Source organism: Bos grunniens, chromosome 25 (genome assembly GCF_055505025.1).
Source record: "Bos grunniens cultivar Pamir isolate PY7600 chromosome 25, Bosgru_T2T1.0, whole genome shotgun sequence".
Classification (NCBI taxonomy): Eukaryota; Metazoa; Chordata; class Mammalia; order Artiodactyla; family Bovidae; genus Bos; species Bos grunniens.
The window spans coordinates 7,621,828-7,638,723 of record NC_141189.1 but is presented as its reverse complement, the minus strand read 5'-3'; the positions used below and the strand labels follow the sequence as shown (position 1 = coordinate 7,638,723).

Genomic DNA, 16,896 nt, shown 5'->3' with positions numbered 1-16,896 from the left:
CAAAGGGGGCAGTCCTCTACTCCCAGGAGGCTCCCCTAATTATCTCTGGGAGGCGGGGCCCTAACACCAGGGAGGTGCATGCTTCCTGAGGACTACACTCCCCACTTAGGATCCAGACCAGCAAATCCGGCTTTGGCCGAGGGACAGCCAACCCCTGCTGCAGGCACAGTAGTCCCCGTGCAAACGCCTGAGGCATCCCAACGCCCCCACCAAGTGACCAGGGGCCAGACTCAGGCCACCGACCTGCAGTTCATATTTCAAGCAGAACCCAGACTTACGGCCAATTTACCCTTTGCGGCTTTTTATTTAGTCGCTAAGTTGTGTCCAATTCTTTGTGATCCCATAGACCATAGCCTGCCAGGCTCCTCTGTCCATGGGACTTCCCAGGCAAGAATACTGAAGTGGGTTGCCATTTCTTTCTCCAGAGGATCTTCCCAACCCAGGGATCAAACCCCTGTCTCCTGCATTGGCAGGTGGATTCTTGACCACTGAGCCACCATGGAAGCCCCCTTGCCCCTTCTTACCCCAAAGGAAATTGCCTTGCGCCTCCATCAGTTCTCTAATTACCAGACTGGAGACTAAGATCTTGAGGACAATTAGGGGAGGCCTGACTTTTCCCAAACTCCCTGCTATCCCCTCCTCCCCAGACCCGCCCCTGTCTGGAGCCTTCCTCTCATTTGGAGCTACTTAGAAAAGACTAGGAAGCCTTCAAAGGAAAAGAAGAATGTCTCCCGGGATGCCTCCTGCCTGTTTTATAGCTGCGGCAGAGAAGGCAGGCGAGCGTGCTCGGTCTGCAGAAGCATGGGAGAGGCACCCCATTCAAGGGGCCTGTGACCACAGCATCCTGCTATAAAAATACCGAGGGTTTGAAGGCTGTTGGAGGAGAAGGGGCAGGACTCCTCTGCTAAGTCAGCCAAGAGTCTCCCTAAACCAAGAGAAGAGTGAGCCCCAAGCCAGGTCTGGGGACTCTGCCGAGTCCTGCTTGGGCCCTCGAGGTCACCTCTTAATGGCTGGGATGTCACCACTGAGCAGCCCTGCCCCTTCTCCTCCCCTCTCCCACCGGACTCTGGCCCCTCCTACTCAGCACCTTCATATCTGAGCTGCTCTGTGGGTGCCCTGAGACATCCACACCTTTATCTGCCCTCCTCCCAGAGCAATGCCCTCTGCCACTGTGCCCTCCTCATCCTTCATGGCCCAATTCATTGGGTTCCAGCCCAAAATGTCCCCTCTGAATGCATGGGTGGTGCCACTTTTTTTTTTTTTGGCCTTGTCTCCAGCCTGCACTCTGCAGAGTGAGAACCACCTGCCTCTCCCTCACCATGACTGCCCCACCAAGAGGCTTCTACCCACCTGGCCTATCATAGCACAAGGGGATCCATCAGCCCCCTGAGTCCAGCCCTACTAGATGCTGAGCGTCTTTTGTAACTTCCCCATCAAGTGGCTGTTACTTGCATACCACCTGTGATAGGGAACTCATCCCCCCACCAAGCAAGGGCAACTCAAATTGACAAACTCAAACTGACAACTAAAATCCCGTATGCTGGATCTTAGAGCTTCCCTGGTGGCTCAGATGGTAAAGAATCTGCCTGCAGGGCAGGAGACCTGGATTCAGTCCCTGGGTGGGGAAGATCCCCTGGAGAAGGGCTCCAGTATTCTTGCCTGGAGAATTCCGTGGACAGAGGAGCCTGGTGGGCTACAGACCAGGGATCAAACCGGTGCTCCTTGAAGTGGAAGCGCAGAATCCCCACATACTGGCCCCCCTGGGAAGTCCCAGTGGTGCACTTTTTGTCTGTGTCCCCACTCTGGGAGCCACGCCTGTTTTGTTCAGCGCTGTGCCCAGCAGCCACTAAATAATTGATGCATGAATGAACAAACTCAAGCGTACACTGTCTGATTGGGTTACTACAAGTGCAGGGATTGTCAAGGACAAGTTCTTACTCCTCCAGAACATGCAGTGGAGGGCTACAGTAGACAGTCAACGAGTGTCAATTTGAGTTGCCTTTGCCTGGGGGCGGAAGATGAGTTCCCCATCACAGGTGGTATGCAAGGAACAGCCACTTGATGGGAAAGTTTTAAAAGATGTTCGGCATCTAGCAGGGCTGGACTCAGAGGGCTGATGGATCCCCCTCATGCTCCGATAGGCCAGGTGGGCAGTCGTGGTGAGGCAGGTGGTCCTTGCTCTGCAGAGTGGAGGTTGGAGACAGTGATTCCAGTGGGGGAGGGGAGGTGTGACTTGGGCAAAGGCTTAGAGGAAGGAGAATGAAGGAAGCATTTGGAAAACATCGGAAGTCAAGGCGGTGGCCTGGAGCAGTTGGAGGGGGGGGTGGTGTCCCAGGGCTGTGGGCCTGGGAGGGCAGGGGACAGCCTGTTGATCATGGGGAGTTAGTGGCGAGAAGTTAGGGGTGAGGGTGACTGGTAAAGTTACCTGCTCCAGCTTGCTCTCATGTGGTCTTGGTGACAGCTGTCACCCTGCAGGGGGGTGGCTGTGTTTTAAGGCAATTGGTCTCTTTCAATTTCCCCTCCTGGCTTGGTCACCCTGGAGACCTCACGGTTGATCTCTGGAAAGTGGGTTGCTCTTCACAAGCAGCTAAGTCCTCTGACTCCCCAGGGCCAAGCTGGAATTCCAGTTCCAAGGTTCATTGACCCCGGAAGGTGCCAGGCTAGGAGCACAAGCCCCTCAAGGGTCTCTCTGACCCCAGCAACTGGCCATCTCCTTGTGGTCAGCTGAGCTGAACAACGTGACCCAGCAGTGGCCACAGACTGGCCATGGCCCCATCAGACTGAAGGGGGACTGAGATGGTGAGTTTCATCAACAATTCCATCCATGGCGGGGGATGGGGGGGTGGGCGGCAAGCACTCTGCCAGTGACTCCAGAGCCCACCTCCTTCCCATAACACTGGATTGCCTGATGGCTGCTTCCAGGCGGCCAGGTTGCTGGCACCATTTCTCAGATGGGAAAAACTGAGGGTCTGTGTTTTGCTGATGAGGGTCCACAGCTCGGGCAGAACTCAGAGCTCCTCTTACTCAGGACCGCTGCATGCTCCCCACTTCTCCCGCTACTCCCCTACCCCGGGGACTAGTGTTTCCTGACCATCTGTCCCGAGGGTTTCCATGGTCTCCACCAGATTTCTGATCAGCTCTTCCTGCTTTCTTAATATGAAGGAGAAGGAGCCCAGTGGGGGAAACCGTGGGGACTCGTTTGCTAAGCACTTGTAAGCTCTGCCGTCACTCACTCTGGGTTTCATCATGATCCCCTCTTGCATGTCCCCACTCCCGGCAGGCTGGGCAGCTCTCCGTGTGCTCAGGAGCTGTCCTGCGCCCTCAGGAGCCCCTGCATGGTCCTGGGCAGTGACCCCCAGAGGCAGGAGCCCAAGGACATCCATAAAGACACCTCCAGCCAGCAGGAAGCAGGGGTGGTAGCCCTGGATGGCATCATCTCTCCGCACTCAGCAAGTCCCGAGCCAGGAGGCTCCAGGGCAAGGCTCAGGGATGGGTCAGGAAGGGCTGCTCCCCTAGGGCTGGCACAGACAGTGGTCACCTGCCCCTCTGCTCAGGCCCAGAGAGGGATGGGCACCTGCCATGCTCACACCGCTCATCTCTCAGTGGGTCGAGGTAGGGCAGGGACTTGGAATCCCACCTTCTGCGTCCAGAGCCGGTTTCCTTTCACCCTGACCTGCTGAACACCTGTGGCCCGTGTGGTTGGTCCCTGTCCAACCAGGGGACCAGTATGGCAGTATGGCAGGGTCTGGCCTCAGCTCAGAGCAGAAAATTCCATCAGAGGTGATGGAGAGGTCAGGAGTCTGGTCAGAGTCAGCCAGTCCAGGTGGCTCAGGGAGGGGAGCACTGAGATCAGCCTGGGATGAGTGATTTAACCCCTGTGTGCCCCAGTTTCCTCACCTGTAAAGTGGGGTAAAGGAGGCAGGGTGAAGATACAGGCTTTTGAACACAGCTTGATTGTCGGTGTTTTACAAGTGTTAGCTATTTGTTTTCACTGTCATCACAGTCCCTCCCCCAGGATGGGGGATCAGCCGTACCGGGGCCTGGCGGCCTACGGCCAGCTCCGGGGACACTTAAGCTGTCCTGTGCCTGAGGGTGGGTGGGCTCACGGCCTGAGCCCAGCACTGCCGGGCCTGGCAGCCCATCAGACGTGGCGGTCCTGGGCGGGGGCCGACTTGGCAGGACGGACCGGGCAGCCGGGGCAGCACTGGACACATGGGGGGCCTGCCACGGGCAGGTGCAGGCTCGGCTTGGCACACAAACTGGAGAATTCTTGGGCTGGACCAGGCTTGGTGGGGACGGGCCCCATCCCAGTGTGTGCGTGTGGCCGGATGGATGGGGCGTGATTTCTCCGTTGTCCCTCTCCAGAGTCGCCTCCATTCTTCTCGTTTGTCTCTTTCCTTTCTCAGCTCCCTGGTAACGGTGGCCGTGGTCCTATCGGTTGAGGGGCCCTTGGGGGCCACGCTGATGCAGAAACCCCCTCCGTGGGCTGACCGGGGTGGGGCGTCACGTTCTCCCCACTTCTCATATGAGAGGACCGAGCCTTCTGGAGGGTGGTGTCCCACCCAGGGTCACACGGCTCGAGGGGTCGGGCTGTGGCCCGGCCCGGGGTTTCCCCAGTTGGTGTGGGTGGCCCTGCCTTGGGAGCTCTCCCGAACTTGTGTGGTCCAGGGCCAAGTCTTCCCAGCTGGTTCCAGGCCTCAACTTACTGTGTGTCCACGGCCAGGAGCCCCTTCCTGGGCCTTGGGCCCTTGGCTGCAGAGATCCGGTTGGCCCCCCACTGGCAAAGATCCTTGTGGCTTGAACGGTCTCCGGAACCCACAACCCCACCCACTCGGAATGGCCCCAGACAGGTGCCTGGCAGGGCTGCCCCCACTGTGTCCTTTGTCACCTTCCAAACTGTTGTCCGGCCCTGGAACACTATTTAAAGAGCCGTCGCCGAGCTCCCCCAGCCCTGCCGGCACTCGAGGGAGCCCTCCAGATCATGGTAGGCTGGCGCTGCCCTGCCTGCTGACCCTGACCTCATCCTGTGACCTTGACTTCATTTGTGATTCTGACCTTCACCTCATTGCCTGAACTCACCCTGACCTTGACCTTGTCCCTCTCACTGACATCCTTGACCTTGATGTTGTGTCCGGTCCTGACCTTTTCTTCTCCCTTGATGTGATCCTTGCTCCCAGCCAGTCCACCCATGGGGGTCCTGACTTGGGTCTCTGCTTTCCTGGACTCGGTGGGGCCTGCTGCCAAGGTGAAAGGCGGGGAGGCAAGGAAGAGGAGGATGGAGGGGGCCAGGGTGGGCCAGGTTCGGAGGTTTCAGGACAGAAGAGGAGCTCTGATCCCACCCGAGAGAACATGCTTCTTAGTGGGGGTTGGGGTCGCTATTCTAGGACAGCCGGGGTCCTATGGAGCCTGGCGTGGGGGCTGCTGCCTTGCTGCGGGGTCCTTCAGGCCATGTGGGGCCTGCCCTGCCACCCTCCCCTTGTCCCTGGGCTCCAGTCCCTTGGGGCTCCCTGTGGGCCTTCACTGGGGCTGTCCTTTCATGCCTCCATTTCACACGCTCTCATCAGTCCTTCTTGACCTGAAAACGCTAACTCGGCCAAGCCTCAGTCTGAAAGTCACCCCCTCTGGGAGGTACCACGCAGCGGTACAGAGGCTTCTCTGAAATCTCAGCATCTCCCCTCCCTCCATCACTCTCTACCAATTGTCTGTCTCCTAGCTGGACTGTGACCCCCTTGGGCACAAGAACCAGGTCTGACTCAGTTCCGGGTCGTGCGACTGGGCACCTGGGTCAGCGGGTACCTGATAAATGTCCAGATGCTCTGAAAGTGAAAATCTTTCAGTCATGTCTGACTCTTTGTGACCCCATGGACTGTAGCCTGCCAGACTCCTCTGTCCATGGAATTCTCCAGGCCATAATAATGCAGTGGGTAGCTGTTCCCTTCTCCAGGGGATCTTCCCAACCCAGGGGTCGAACCCAGATCTCCGGCATTGCCAGTGGATTCTTCACCATCTGAGCCACCAGGGAAGCCCAAGAATATTGGTGTGGGTAGCCAATCCCTTTTCCAAGGGAATTTCCCAGCTCAGGAATCAAACGAGGGTCTCCTGCATGGCAGGCTGATTCTTTACCAGCTGAGCTACCAGGGAAACTGCCCAGATGCTCTGAGGGAGGCGTGATATCCATTTTAGAAAGGAGACTCAGGGCAGAAAACTGATTTTCTTAACATCACAGAGGCTGTGAACAGCAAAGCAGCGATTAGAACTCAGGTCTGGGTGACCCACCTTCTGCTCTGAGATATTTCCTTCGGAAACACATTATAAAAGGGAATTTCTAAGACAGCTGGGCTGGAAGAGGGGTCCCAGCTAGGAGATCAGAAAGCCGGTCAGGGCCCTGGGTCTCAGTTTTGCCTGTGCAGTAGCAGAAAAACAACCTCTTCCTTCCTTCAGCGGTTCTAGAACAGGGTCTGGCACACAATAGGGTGATGTTTCCCCAGATGACACGAAAGGCTGGGGATAGACAGGGGCAGGGCACGCCCTGGCCGATGGGGGAGGTCTGAGGAGAGTGAGGGCAGAATATGCCCCCCAGACGGAAGTGATCGCTTTTATTAATCAGAAGGAAATGTATCTGTAATTATGTGAGATGAATTCTGCAGGGAGGTTCTTTTCTTTATGATGTCTGAAGGGATTTATAAATATTACAGGGGTTTTACAGCATCAGAACGTCCTGGCTGCCCTGACAGCCCCCTTTCAAAGGATTAGTGGAGACAAAGGACTGAGTAAAAGCTAATTATAAGTCAGCCAGGCGCTGCGGCTCCTCAAGTGAGCCCAGGGACCCAGGGAGATGGGGGTGAGTGTGGGGGTGGGGACGTAGGGTGGGGGGACAGGAATGAGCTAGGGGAGGGAGGGGGGACCACACAGGCCCTGAGGGGAGTACCAGCGCAGCCCGCGCTCTGGGGTGGGGTAGCAGGGCTGGGCACAGAGGGTGGTACAGGCCAGGAGGGAGTGGGCGTGGGGGTTCTGTGAGGGCTCCCATTCCGCCTCCCCCCTTTCTGTGAAGTCCCGGCTGTCCTTTCCCACATCATGAGCCGAGTCTGGGGCTCCTTTGCACACGGGGGCCCTAGTGATGGCTGCTGAAGGAAAGGTGCCACGGAGGGCTTCAGGGACAGAGAGCAAAGGCCCAAGAGTGGACTCTCTGGCACCATGACATCGGAGAGAAAGTTGTGGAGACAGGAAGTCTGGCCAGAGACCCTCCACAAGGATGGTCACCTGCTCTACCCGCTGCCCTAAGATAGGCCCTGAGCTCTGGGGCTGTAGTTTCCAAACTGGCCCCCAATCGGAGCCAGACCCTGGGTGAGGGAAGGCAGCCCACCACTTTCGATGGGACAGACCCAGGGAGGTGTGGCAGGACGGCGTGCTCTGGGCTACGGGGTGTGGAAGCCCAAGATTGGTGGGGAGGGGTGGTGGGGGCGGCAGGAGCTCTTAGTCCGTCTTGGGTCAAGGTTGATCAGGGAAGGCTTCTTGGAGGCAGTGGTGGAGGAGTTGGGCCTGAAGGATGAAGCTACTTGCTGATGGAAGCCAGGGAAGGTGCCCCAGGTAGTGGGAAGGGCAGGAGCAAATGAAGAGAGCGGGGCACACAGAGCAGGTGTGGGGGACCCAGGTCGGGGAGGATGCTCTGGGAAGGGGGCAAGGGACAGACCTCGCGGGACCGAGGGACCTGGGTGTTACCCTGAACACTGGGGAGGGTGGCAGGAAAGGAGGGCCCCCCACGTGGGGGCTGGTGCTAGAAAGGACACCCCTCTCTGCTCTACATGCTGGACGCTGACCACTTGCCTGCTGGAGTCGGGGGCGGGGGGCAGGGTGAGAAGCGGCAGGATGACCTTGCAGGGTGGGCGCTCTGCAGGCTTCTTGCTGGGGGCTGGGAAACACCCTGCTTCCCTGTAAGACTTCAGGAGCCTGGTGTCTCTGCCAGAGTCCTGGCAGGGGCAGGAGGCATTGTTTTCAGGAGATGAGGCCTGAGGGTTGGGTGCCACAAACGGGGTACCTCCCAACAAAGGGGTTTCTGCAAAGCCTCTCCTGGAACCTCACAGGCACCCAGAAGAGCCCGGAAAAAAGCAGAAGGAGGAGCCAGCTCCAACGTCTTCTCCATGTTTGATCAGTCCCAGATCCAGGAGTTTAAAGAGGTCGGTCAGCTGCCCCTGGGGCTTTGGGAGGTTACTGGGATGCACGGAAAGCCTTTAGATGTGGGGTCAGCCCTCAGTCCCTGGGGGGTGGTGACGTCATTCTTAGAGGCTGCCAGGCTGCAGCTTAGCCCCCCCAGATGTGATGAGCTGCCCTCAGGCAGCCCCACCCCCTCTATTCCTGAGTCTTTGCTGTGTGACCTCCAGCAAGCCTTTCCTCTCTCTGCGCCTCAGTTTCACTCTCTGTAAAGTGGGGTTGCGGGGAGCATGAAATGAGGGATGGGCATGAAGCCCCAGGGGGTGCTGGTGCACAGTAGGAGCCCAGCTCCTGTTAGCCATCGCTCTCATGACGGGATGGCCAGGGCCTGCACTGAGGTTGCTGAGATAACAAGGGGCAGGAGGACCGCCCCTCGCAGGGCGCAGGGACCTCTGGGGAGGGGTTGGGGTGGGAGGGTGGGTGGCTGCTCAGTGCCCGTGTCTCTGCCAGGCCTTCACCATCATGGACCAGAACCGGGACGGCTTCATCGACAAGGAGGACCTGAGGGACACCTTTGCTGCCCTGGGTGGGTGACCGGCAGCCAGAGACCTGGGGCTTGGGGCGGAGCTGAGTCCAGGCCTTTCAGAAACAATGGGCAGCTGAGGGCAGGTCAGGGTGGTTGGCGCAGGGGGTCCGAGGGGCTGGTGTACTCTGGGGGCTCCCAGGAGGGGTGGGCTCTGCCTGGAAGGTCAAGGGAGGACTCCCCAGTGTTAGAAGAGGACTGGTCAGGGGACGGAGGTGGGTATTTCAGGGACAGGAGTGGCCCTTGCAGAGGCCTGGAGTGGGAGGCTGGGGGAGGAGTCAGCAGGGCAGTGGGGTTGGGGGAGCATTGGGGATGAGGAAGAGGCTGGAGACCTTCAGAGGTGGGACTCAGGGAATCCCAGAGTCTTCGCCTCTAGGCAGCCAGTGGATTCCCTCCTGCAGCACGTGAGCCCCTGGGACCCAGGTCTTCCACTCCAATGTGCCGCAGCTTCTTTGGGCCTCAGTTGCCTCATCTGTAAAATGGGGATAACCACCAACTTGCTCTCATTTCCAGGGAGACTGAGGTGGTAGCAGGGGGATGGTGAGGCTGGAGGCAGCCCATAGCTAAATGTGCCCCCATCCTGAGACCCTCCCCCTACCAAAAGGCGGGCAGGGCCTTAGGGCTGAGTGGAGGGATGGGAGAGACAGTAGGGCTGGGAGATTCTGCAAGACGCTGGGATCCTGAGCTCTGGGCTTCTGGGCTGCCTGCAGGCAGGGTCCCCTCTGACCCTCACTGTTTGTGTGGGTGTCTCCACCCCTACCCTCCCCCAGGCCGCATCAATGTAAAGAACGAGGAGCTGGAGGCCATGGTGAAGGAGGCCCCTGGGCCCATCAACTTCACCGTCTTCCTGACCATGTTTGGGGAGAAGCTGAAGGGTGAGTGAGGCCCTGGAGAGGGGGTGCTGAGGAGGGGATGGGCGAGTGGGCATGGGTAGGTGGGGTCCCGTGTGCCCACGTGCCCTGCACCGACGCACACCCCAGCTGGGGACATGGTATAGCCCCGGACACCAACCCCCGGGGGCACACACCAGATTCTGCCTCAGTTTCCACCTCTACAGCATAGAGCGGGGTAATTGTCATGACTCGATGTGTGGGGCTGTGAGGGGCCCAGGGGGACAGTTTGCAAGAAAGCCCTTTGCAGGACAGTGCTCCCGCCCTGGTCTCAACTTCCTGGCCCTGGGTTCATCTTGCGTCTTCTTACCACCTGCGGCCGACAGGAGGCGGTGGTACTGAGGGCAAGTGGGCTGGGGGTCCCGGAAGCTGCCGTGGCCCACCCCAGAGCAGGCTGTGCTTCTTCTCTGGGGAAGGATTCATTCATAGGGGAGGAGGCCGAGGCTCAGATGGGCCACACACCTGCCCAGGTGTCCCAGCATCGAAGTGGCAGAAATGGAGCCCTGATCCATCTCCAGCTCTAACCACTGTGCTCCCCTGAGATGTGGCATCAGGCCTGGGCTGGGATTCTGTGGTGAGAAGGAAGGGCCAGCCGGGGCTGGGGCTGCCCTGAGGGGTGGGTCTTATCATCATCCCACGCTCAGGCTGTCTGTGCCTGACACCCTCCCTGGGCCTCAGCTCCATCTGGGCTTAAGCCCTGGCTTCCTCGGACTTCCCTGGTGGTCCAGTGGTTAGGACTCTGCCCTTCCAAGGGGCGCAGGTTTGATCCTTGGTTGGGGCGCTAGGATCCCACACACTCTGTGGCATGGCCAAAAAATTGTAAAAATGTTTTTTAATTATAGAAAAAAAGAAGAGCTGGCCCCCCACTGGCCCTGAGGGTGGCCTTAGGCAAGGTTTAACTCTGCTTTGCACCGTGGTTCCCTGTCTGTAAGACGGGGTTTGTGTTAGTTTCCCGAGGCCGCTGAAACAAATGACCACAAACTTGGCGGCTCAAAAAACCAGCCACGTGTTCCCTCAGTTCTGGAATCTGGAAGTCTGAAATCTGACAGGTCGGGCTCCATTGAGCAGCTCCAGGAGAGAACACCTTCCTGTTCTTTTCTGGCTTCCGGTGGCCACTTTGCTCTCATCTCTGCCTCAGGGGGTCACACCGCCCCTCCTCTTCTGTCTGTTTCTGTCTGTCTCACTCTCGTAAGGACACTTGTCACTGGTTTTACAGACCATCTAGATGAACCAGGATGGTCACTCCATCTCGAGACCCTTTCTTTACATCTGCAAAGCCCTTTTACCAAGTGACATTTCCAGGTTCTTGGCATGAGGACCTGGGGGCCACCGCTGAACCCACGGCCACTAGGTGCTGTCCAGTCGGCAGAGAAGTGCCACCGGGCCCCGCTCTGGCCAGCTGTGAGGGGTTATTCCTGGGACCACAGCCGCCTCCTCCAGGGGTGCAGAAGTCCAGGGGGCAGGGCTGGGGGCTCAGTCCCAGGGAAAGACGTGCGTGACTCCAGCCAGTGACTTCAAAGTGAGTCCCGGAACGCATGTTGGTCTGTGACTGAGCTAAGAGCTCTGACCCCAGACTGCACCTTTTTCTCATTTTCACAGGGGCGCCGCGGCTGGGGCTCCAGCTGAGCCTGTCATGCAAGCTTGGCCGAGCCTGCTGTAGGGACAGGGGCTGGGGGGCTGGGCAGGCACCGCCTCGTCCCTCTAATCGGGATGAGGACACTTTGCCATGAAGTGACCAGGGGAGGCGGCCTCTCTGCCACCCACTGGATGAGGTCTGCAGTCGGCAGAGGGGAGGCCCTCTCTGAGAGGAGGGAGGAGAGGACTGGCAGGTGGTAAACATCCAGCCATGGGGCCTGAGCCCAGGGCAATGAGTTCAGTCAGCTGGCCCTCAGGAAGGTGGGCTAGAGCCAGCCTGCCCCAGCAGAGAGGCCCCTCCAGAGACCCAGGGAGATCGAGACCACACAGCAGGCCCCTCACCACAATCCCTTGGCCAGCCCCTCCTCCTGCAAGGCCAGGCTCTGACGGACCCTAGGCTGAGCTTCTGGCCTGGGCACACTGGCTTTCTGTCACCCTGCCTAGGAGAGGCCCACACCTCTGCCACCAGGAGCTCCCAGGCCACCAGGGCAGCACTAAGCCCAGCCCAGTCACTCAGGGCCAGTCTCAGAAATGTTGAGAGACTCAGACATTGTCCTGTCCTGGACGATCCTAAAGAGGAGACACAGACAGCCCTGACCCAGTCTGATGGGGGAGACACGGATGACCTGACCCAGTCTGATGGGGGAGACACGGATGACCTGACCCAGTCTGAGAATCAGGAACACAAAGGGGCAGAACAAACAGGGGGACTTTGGAGGTTCAAACAGTTGTCTTCAAACCTTCCTCCCCTTACAGCTGGAGACCTCAGGCCAGCAACAGAACCTCTCTGAGCCTCAGGGTCCTCTTTGACAAACAGGAGACATCAGTATCTACCACATGTGGTGTGCCGGGGTTCCACAGGGTTGCATGGGGGAGCTGCAGGATGGACTTGGCACAGAGTACTCGGATACGTTTGCGGCCACGACAGAGTAATGTTTGGCAAGCCCTTTACCATCAAATGGCAACCCGCTCCGGTACTCTTGCCTGGAAAACCCTATGGATGGAGAAGCCTGGTAGGCTATAGTCCATGGGGTCGCAAAGAGTCAGACATGACTAAGCGACTTCACTTTACCATTAAGGACACGTTATCTTAACCAGTCCTGGGAGACGTGCAGCAAACCCCACCTCGGTCTCCATTTCAGCATTGACACAGCTGAGCCTTAAGAAGGAAGGGGACAGCCCTTGGTCCACAGTGAGCGGGGAGGGCAGTGTGACGGAGGGGAAAGAGCGCCAGGTAAGGGTTACCAGGCCACCCGCTGCCATTCACACAGTCCCCGAGACCTTGGGTGAGACGCTTCCTCCCTCTGGGCCTCAGTTTTCCCATCTGTACCACCAGCAGGGCTGGGTATTCAATCCCATTGTTAGCAGAACCAGGTCTTCTAATGACATCTTTCCCCAAAGCCCACGCTATAAACGTGAGAAAACCAGAACTGCTCTGGTTGTGCTATGCCTCTTCCAGCCCCCCACCTCCACCCCACCCACTCTGTTGGCCCACCTGCCCCTCCTCTGGCCTAAACAACCTCGCAGACTCCTCCAATGTCGCTGCCAGAGCCTACAGCCCCCAAGTAAGAGCTCTTTCTCCTTTACCCACAGTCTAATCACAGGGCATCAGTTATGAGAACTTGGACAAGTCACTTAACCTCCCTGAGCCTCAGTTTCTTCATCTGTAAAATGGGGCCAGTGGTCAGGAGGGTTAAGCAGGTAGTAAATGCCTAGAAGTGAACTTGGGCAAACTCCGGGAGATAGTGAAGGACAGGGAGGCATGCTGCAGTCCATGGGGTTGTAAAGAGTCAGACATGACTGAGCGACTGAACACGACAACCAACGCCTAGCTGGGGACTCCAGATACAGTGCAGGCTGATTGGGTCTCAACGCAGCATCCTTGGCTACTGTTCCTATTCCTTGGTTCTCAGAAAACTCCCTTCTCTCTGGCCTCACCGTGGACCAGAAGCTGGGGAAGAGGCTCCCTGAACCCGTGGCCTCTACAGGGGCCCTGGGACCCAGTGCCAACAGCTGTCTGTCCCCTTTATCCTGTGTTGCTGCTTCTAGGTACAGACCCCGAGGAGACCATCCTCCATGCCTTCAAGGTGTTCGACACTGAAGGGAAAGGTTTCGTCAAGGCTGATTTGTAAGTCCCTCCACCTTCTGCTTTGGTTGTTCTCTTCACGGAGGCTCAGGGGACAGATGGACTGGGGTAGGGACATGGGGATGGTGGCCCAGTCTCCTCTCCTGCCCAGAACTCAGGTAGGTTCTGGCCAGGAGCCAGGACCTAGTTCATGCCCAGTTCAGCCATCCTTCGATCTCCCTTCCACTTCCTGGGCTTCGGGGTCTCTGTTTGTGGGGAAGTGTGCCAGGAATGTGGGGTCCCCAGGGGAGGGCTTCCCAGTGGTGAAGGAGGAAGTGGTGGGGGCAGAGGTGGGTGGTCCCTGAAGGATGACTGAGGATCGCCATGGCTGGAGCAGAGAACATTCTAGATGCAGGAATGCAGCGAGAGAAGAGCCAGGCCTCGGCCTGTTTGGGAGGAGAGGGCTGCGTGTGGTGGGGGCTGGGTGGGTGGTAGGGGAGACTGAGCACAGAGAGGTAGGCAGGGCCCATGTAGGGCAGCCCTGGACCCTGGGCGGCAGGGGCCTGGGGGGCATGGGAGAGCCTAAGAAGGAGTCAGGCAGGAGCAACATAGAGGCCAGCCTGGAGGAGGAGAAAAGAGGTCTGCAGCTGCCGCAAAGGTCTTGATTGACAGGGATGGAGGGAGGAGAGCAGCTGGGTGAATGAAATACAAGAGGCCAGCATCGATGGGATCCGGGGTGTTGGGAGAGGAATGGGCCAGATGTTGGCTCGAGTGGGGGCGGGGATGGAGGGAGAGCCACAGGAAGGACCCAGCTCCTCTGGGGCTGCAGAGAGAGTGAGGAGGCCATCATGCCGGCCATACCTGGGCTGGCATCCTTGAACGTGGGAGCACTGATGCTTGCTATGCCCGGGAGCCTCAGCCCGGGGGGAGCATGGGGCAGAGAGCCAAGACTTGGGGGCAAGGCAGGCCGGGTAGAGGCAGCCTGCCCGGGGCTGACACACTGAGCCGACCTCTCAGCCGTCCCTTCAGGCCTCCACAGCCTCCGTGGGCCTGTGGGTGGCCCTGGGCAGGCAAGATTTCTTCCTCAGTCACAGGCTTCCTGACCAATTACCAGATTGCTTCAGGCGACGGCTAGTGGCTAATTTTGCTTTCTATTAGCCTCAGCATGTGATGGAGGTGGGGCGGGAGAGGGCAGGGGGGCAGGGAGGAAGCGGGGGACAATGCCTTGTCCCCCAGACATTCTTACAGTCCCCCCGCCCCCCTAAGTTTTGAGTCACACTCTCCTCAGGGGTGGGGGAGGTATTCCTGAGGGCTTCTCCAGGCTGCAGCCCTCCCATTTACCCAGCCCTGAGTCCAGGTTCCCACCCCCATCTTGAAGACCTCGGGAGGCACTGGGGGTACCCCCTGGAGTGCCCTCCACCCACCCCTCTCCTGTCACCCACCTTCACTCCCACCAGAGCAAAGTCAGGGCTGGGAGGAACCCTTGGGGGACCCCGTTTTTGGACCCGAAGCCGCCATCCCCAGGCTATGGGTCCTGAAAGACATGGCTGCCCGCCAGGCGGGCCACAGAGAAGGCTCTGGTTGAGACAGAGTCTGTGAAAAATCCCCGGCGTGCAGAGCTGGAAACTGTGACTGTCCTGTAGTAACATAAATAATGGAAAATGTGCGTCGGTCCTCAGGGGGGCCAAGGCTGTGGCATCGCGGGGCACGCGGATCCTCACGGCCCAGGTCAGCCCTCTGGCCCCGCCCCTGCGCACTGCGGCCCCGCCCACCACGCCCCCCAACGCACAGCTCCTGGGGGCACCAGGCCCTCCCCGGCAGCTTCAAACATCCCACCTCGGGCCACTTCTGCAGTTCCCCCGCCCCCCGGGGCAGGCCTGACCTACCGTGGGTAGCTGCTCTCCCTGACCACTCAAGAGGACAGGGCCCCACCACTACAAATCAGTACCCCTCCTGAACCTCAGCTGACCTTTCTGCAAAAGGGGCATAAAAGTGCTCACTTCCTAGGGCTGGGAGGAGCAAAGGAGACTTGAGCAGGCCCAGGAAGACACCGAACTGGGTAACCTTCCCGCCCCTTGGCTGAGTGCAAGCACCATCACCCTCCAAAGCACCTTAGAGATGTCAGAAAAAATCACAAGCTGAAGAAGCAGCGTGTCTAGAACCAGGGCAAAGAGGCTGTCCTCTGTAACCTGGGAAGATCCCCTGGAGGAGAAAATGGCAACCAACCCGCTCCAGTATTCTTGCCTGGAGAATCCCATGGACAGGAGACTGGTGGGTTATGCGGTCCATAGGGCCGCAAAGAGTCAGACACGATGCAGCAACCGCACACACAGTCTGTACCGGCAGAGTGGACAGTGCAACATCGGAGTGGCCACCACAGCCATGCTGGGGCCCCCAGGGTATTCCACTGGGCCGTCCCCTGATGCAAAGAGGAGAGCCCAGGTTACAGGGGAAGCTGGGTGCTGAAGTGGTCGCCTGAGGCCACACGGCCAGCTGGGGGCTGCAGGACCGCCCGGCTGGTGTCCTCCTGGGCTGCCCCTCAGGGTCTGTGTGTCCACACACAGAGCAGCCCTTTCCCTCCTTCCCCTGAAGGTGACCTTTTCTCTCCCTTGAGCAGCATCAAAGAGAAGCTCATGACGCAGGCAGACCGGTTCAGTGAGGAGGAGGTAAGCGCCAGCTTCTCAGGGCACCGCCCGCCCCTGCCTACCGAGCATTCCTGGGAAGTGGTCTGTCTGCAGGGGTCTGCTGACAGGGTTTCCCCCGACTCCTTGGAAGGGAACAAGGATGGGTGGGGGAGGCTGCCGGCCTGGCCTTGGTGCCCACCCCCCCACATCTGCTAATAGGGGAGCGACACTCTGCCTGGTGCCCTTGGGTGACCCCTGGCTCTGTCCCCCACTCGGCCCTGGTCCGGGCTGACTCCCAGCCCCTTCCCCAGGTCAAGCAGATGTTTGCCGCTTTCCCGCCAGATGTGTGTGGCAATCTGGACTACAGGAACCTGTGTTACGTCATCACGCATGGTGAAGAGAAGGACTAGATGGAGACCACGGACTCTCCCCCCCCAAACCCCCCCCACATTCAGAGGCAGCAAATCCTGGGAGACGGGAGGGGTGGCCTTTGAGGAGCCCCTGTGGCGAACATGTGCGAAGAGAAGACTCCCTGGCTTGTGGGTCAGGGGCAAAAGCAAGAATAAATAATGCTAACAAGGTCTGAGTTCTCGTGATTAATGCTCCAGTTGGGGAGAAAGCGAAACATTCCTATGCTGTTGGTTTTTCCAAAACTTTTTACTTCCTGGCTTTGCTCAAATGTTCCTGATGAGCTGATGTTTAGAACTAATTGACAGTTTTAATGATCCCCAGCTGGGGCACGGGACACTGCCTTCATTTATGAAGCTTTTATTGAGCACCTAGTGTGTGCCAGCCCTGGTACCAGTCCTGGGGACAAGGAGAGGAGCCAGCCCTGTCCCGGGGCGGGAAGATCGTGCAGTGAGGAGAACAAGAATTGGGGTGGGGACACAGTGGGGAGGAGGTGGGACTGGGCCAGCAGAGACCTGGCAGCTAGGAGCCAGACAGAGGCAG

The 16,896-nt window shown here is 58.7% G+C and overlaps 1 protein-coding gene across 1 annotated transcript; it reads left to right on the top strand.

The window, feature by feature from the left end:
• Nucleotides 1-4,946: 4,946 nt before the first annotated feature.
• MYL10 (myosin light chain 10) lies at nt 4,947-16,526 on the top strand. The gene is made up of 7 exons (XM_086375247.1): nt 4,947-4,984; nt 8,082-8,174; nt 8,659-8,734; nt 9,502-9,606; nt 13,306-13,384; nt 15,939-15,987; nt 16,257-16,526. Exons 1-7 carry the CDS (start codon nt 4,982-4,984, stop codon nt 16,353-16,355), a joined length of 504 nt encoding a protein of 167 aa, XP_086231373.1. The 5' UTR covers nt 4,947-4,981; the 3' UTR covers nt 16,356-16,526.
• Nucleotides 16,527-16,896: the final 370 nt, after the last annotated feature.

Excerpts from the sequence above, each read along its gene's own strand:
- MYL10 (XM_086375247.1), top strand. Across the intron at positions 8,175-8,658 it reads AGATCCAGGAGTTTAAAGAG|GCCTTCACCATCATGGACCA; the intron begins GTCGGTCAGCTG and ends TGTCTCTGCCAG. Across the intron at positions 9,607-13,305 it reads GTTTGGGGAGAAGCTGAAGG|GTACAGACCCCGAGGAGACC; the intron begins GTGAGTGAGGCC and ends TGCTGCTTCTAG.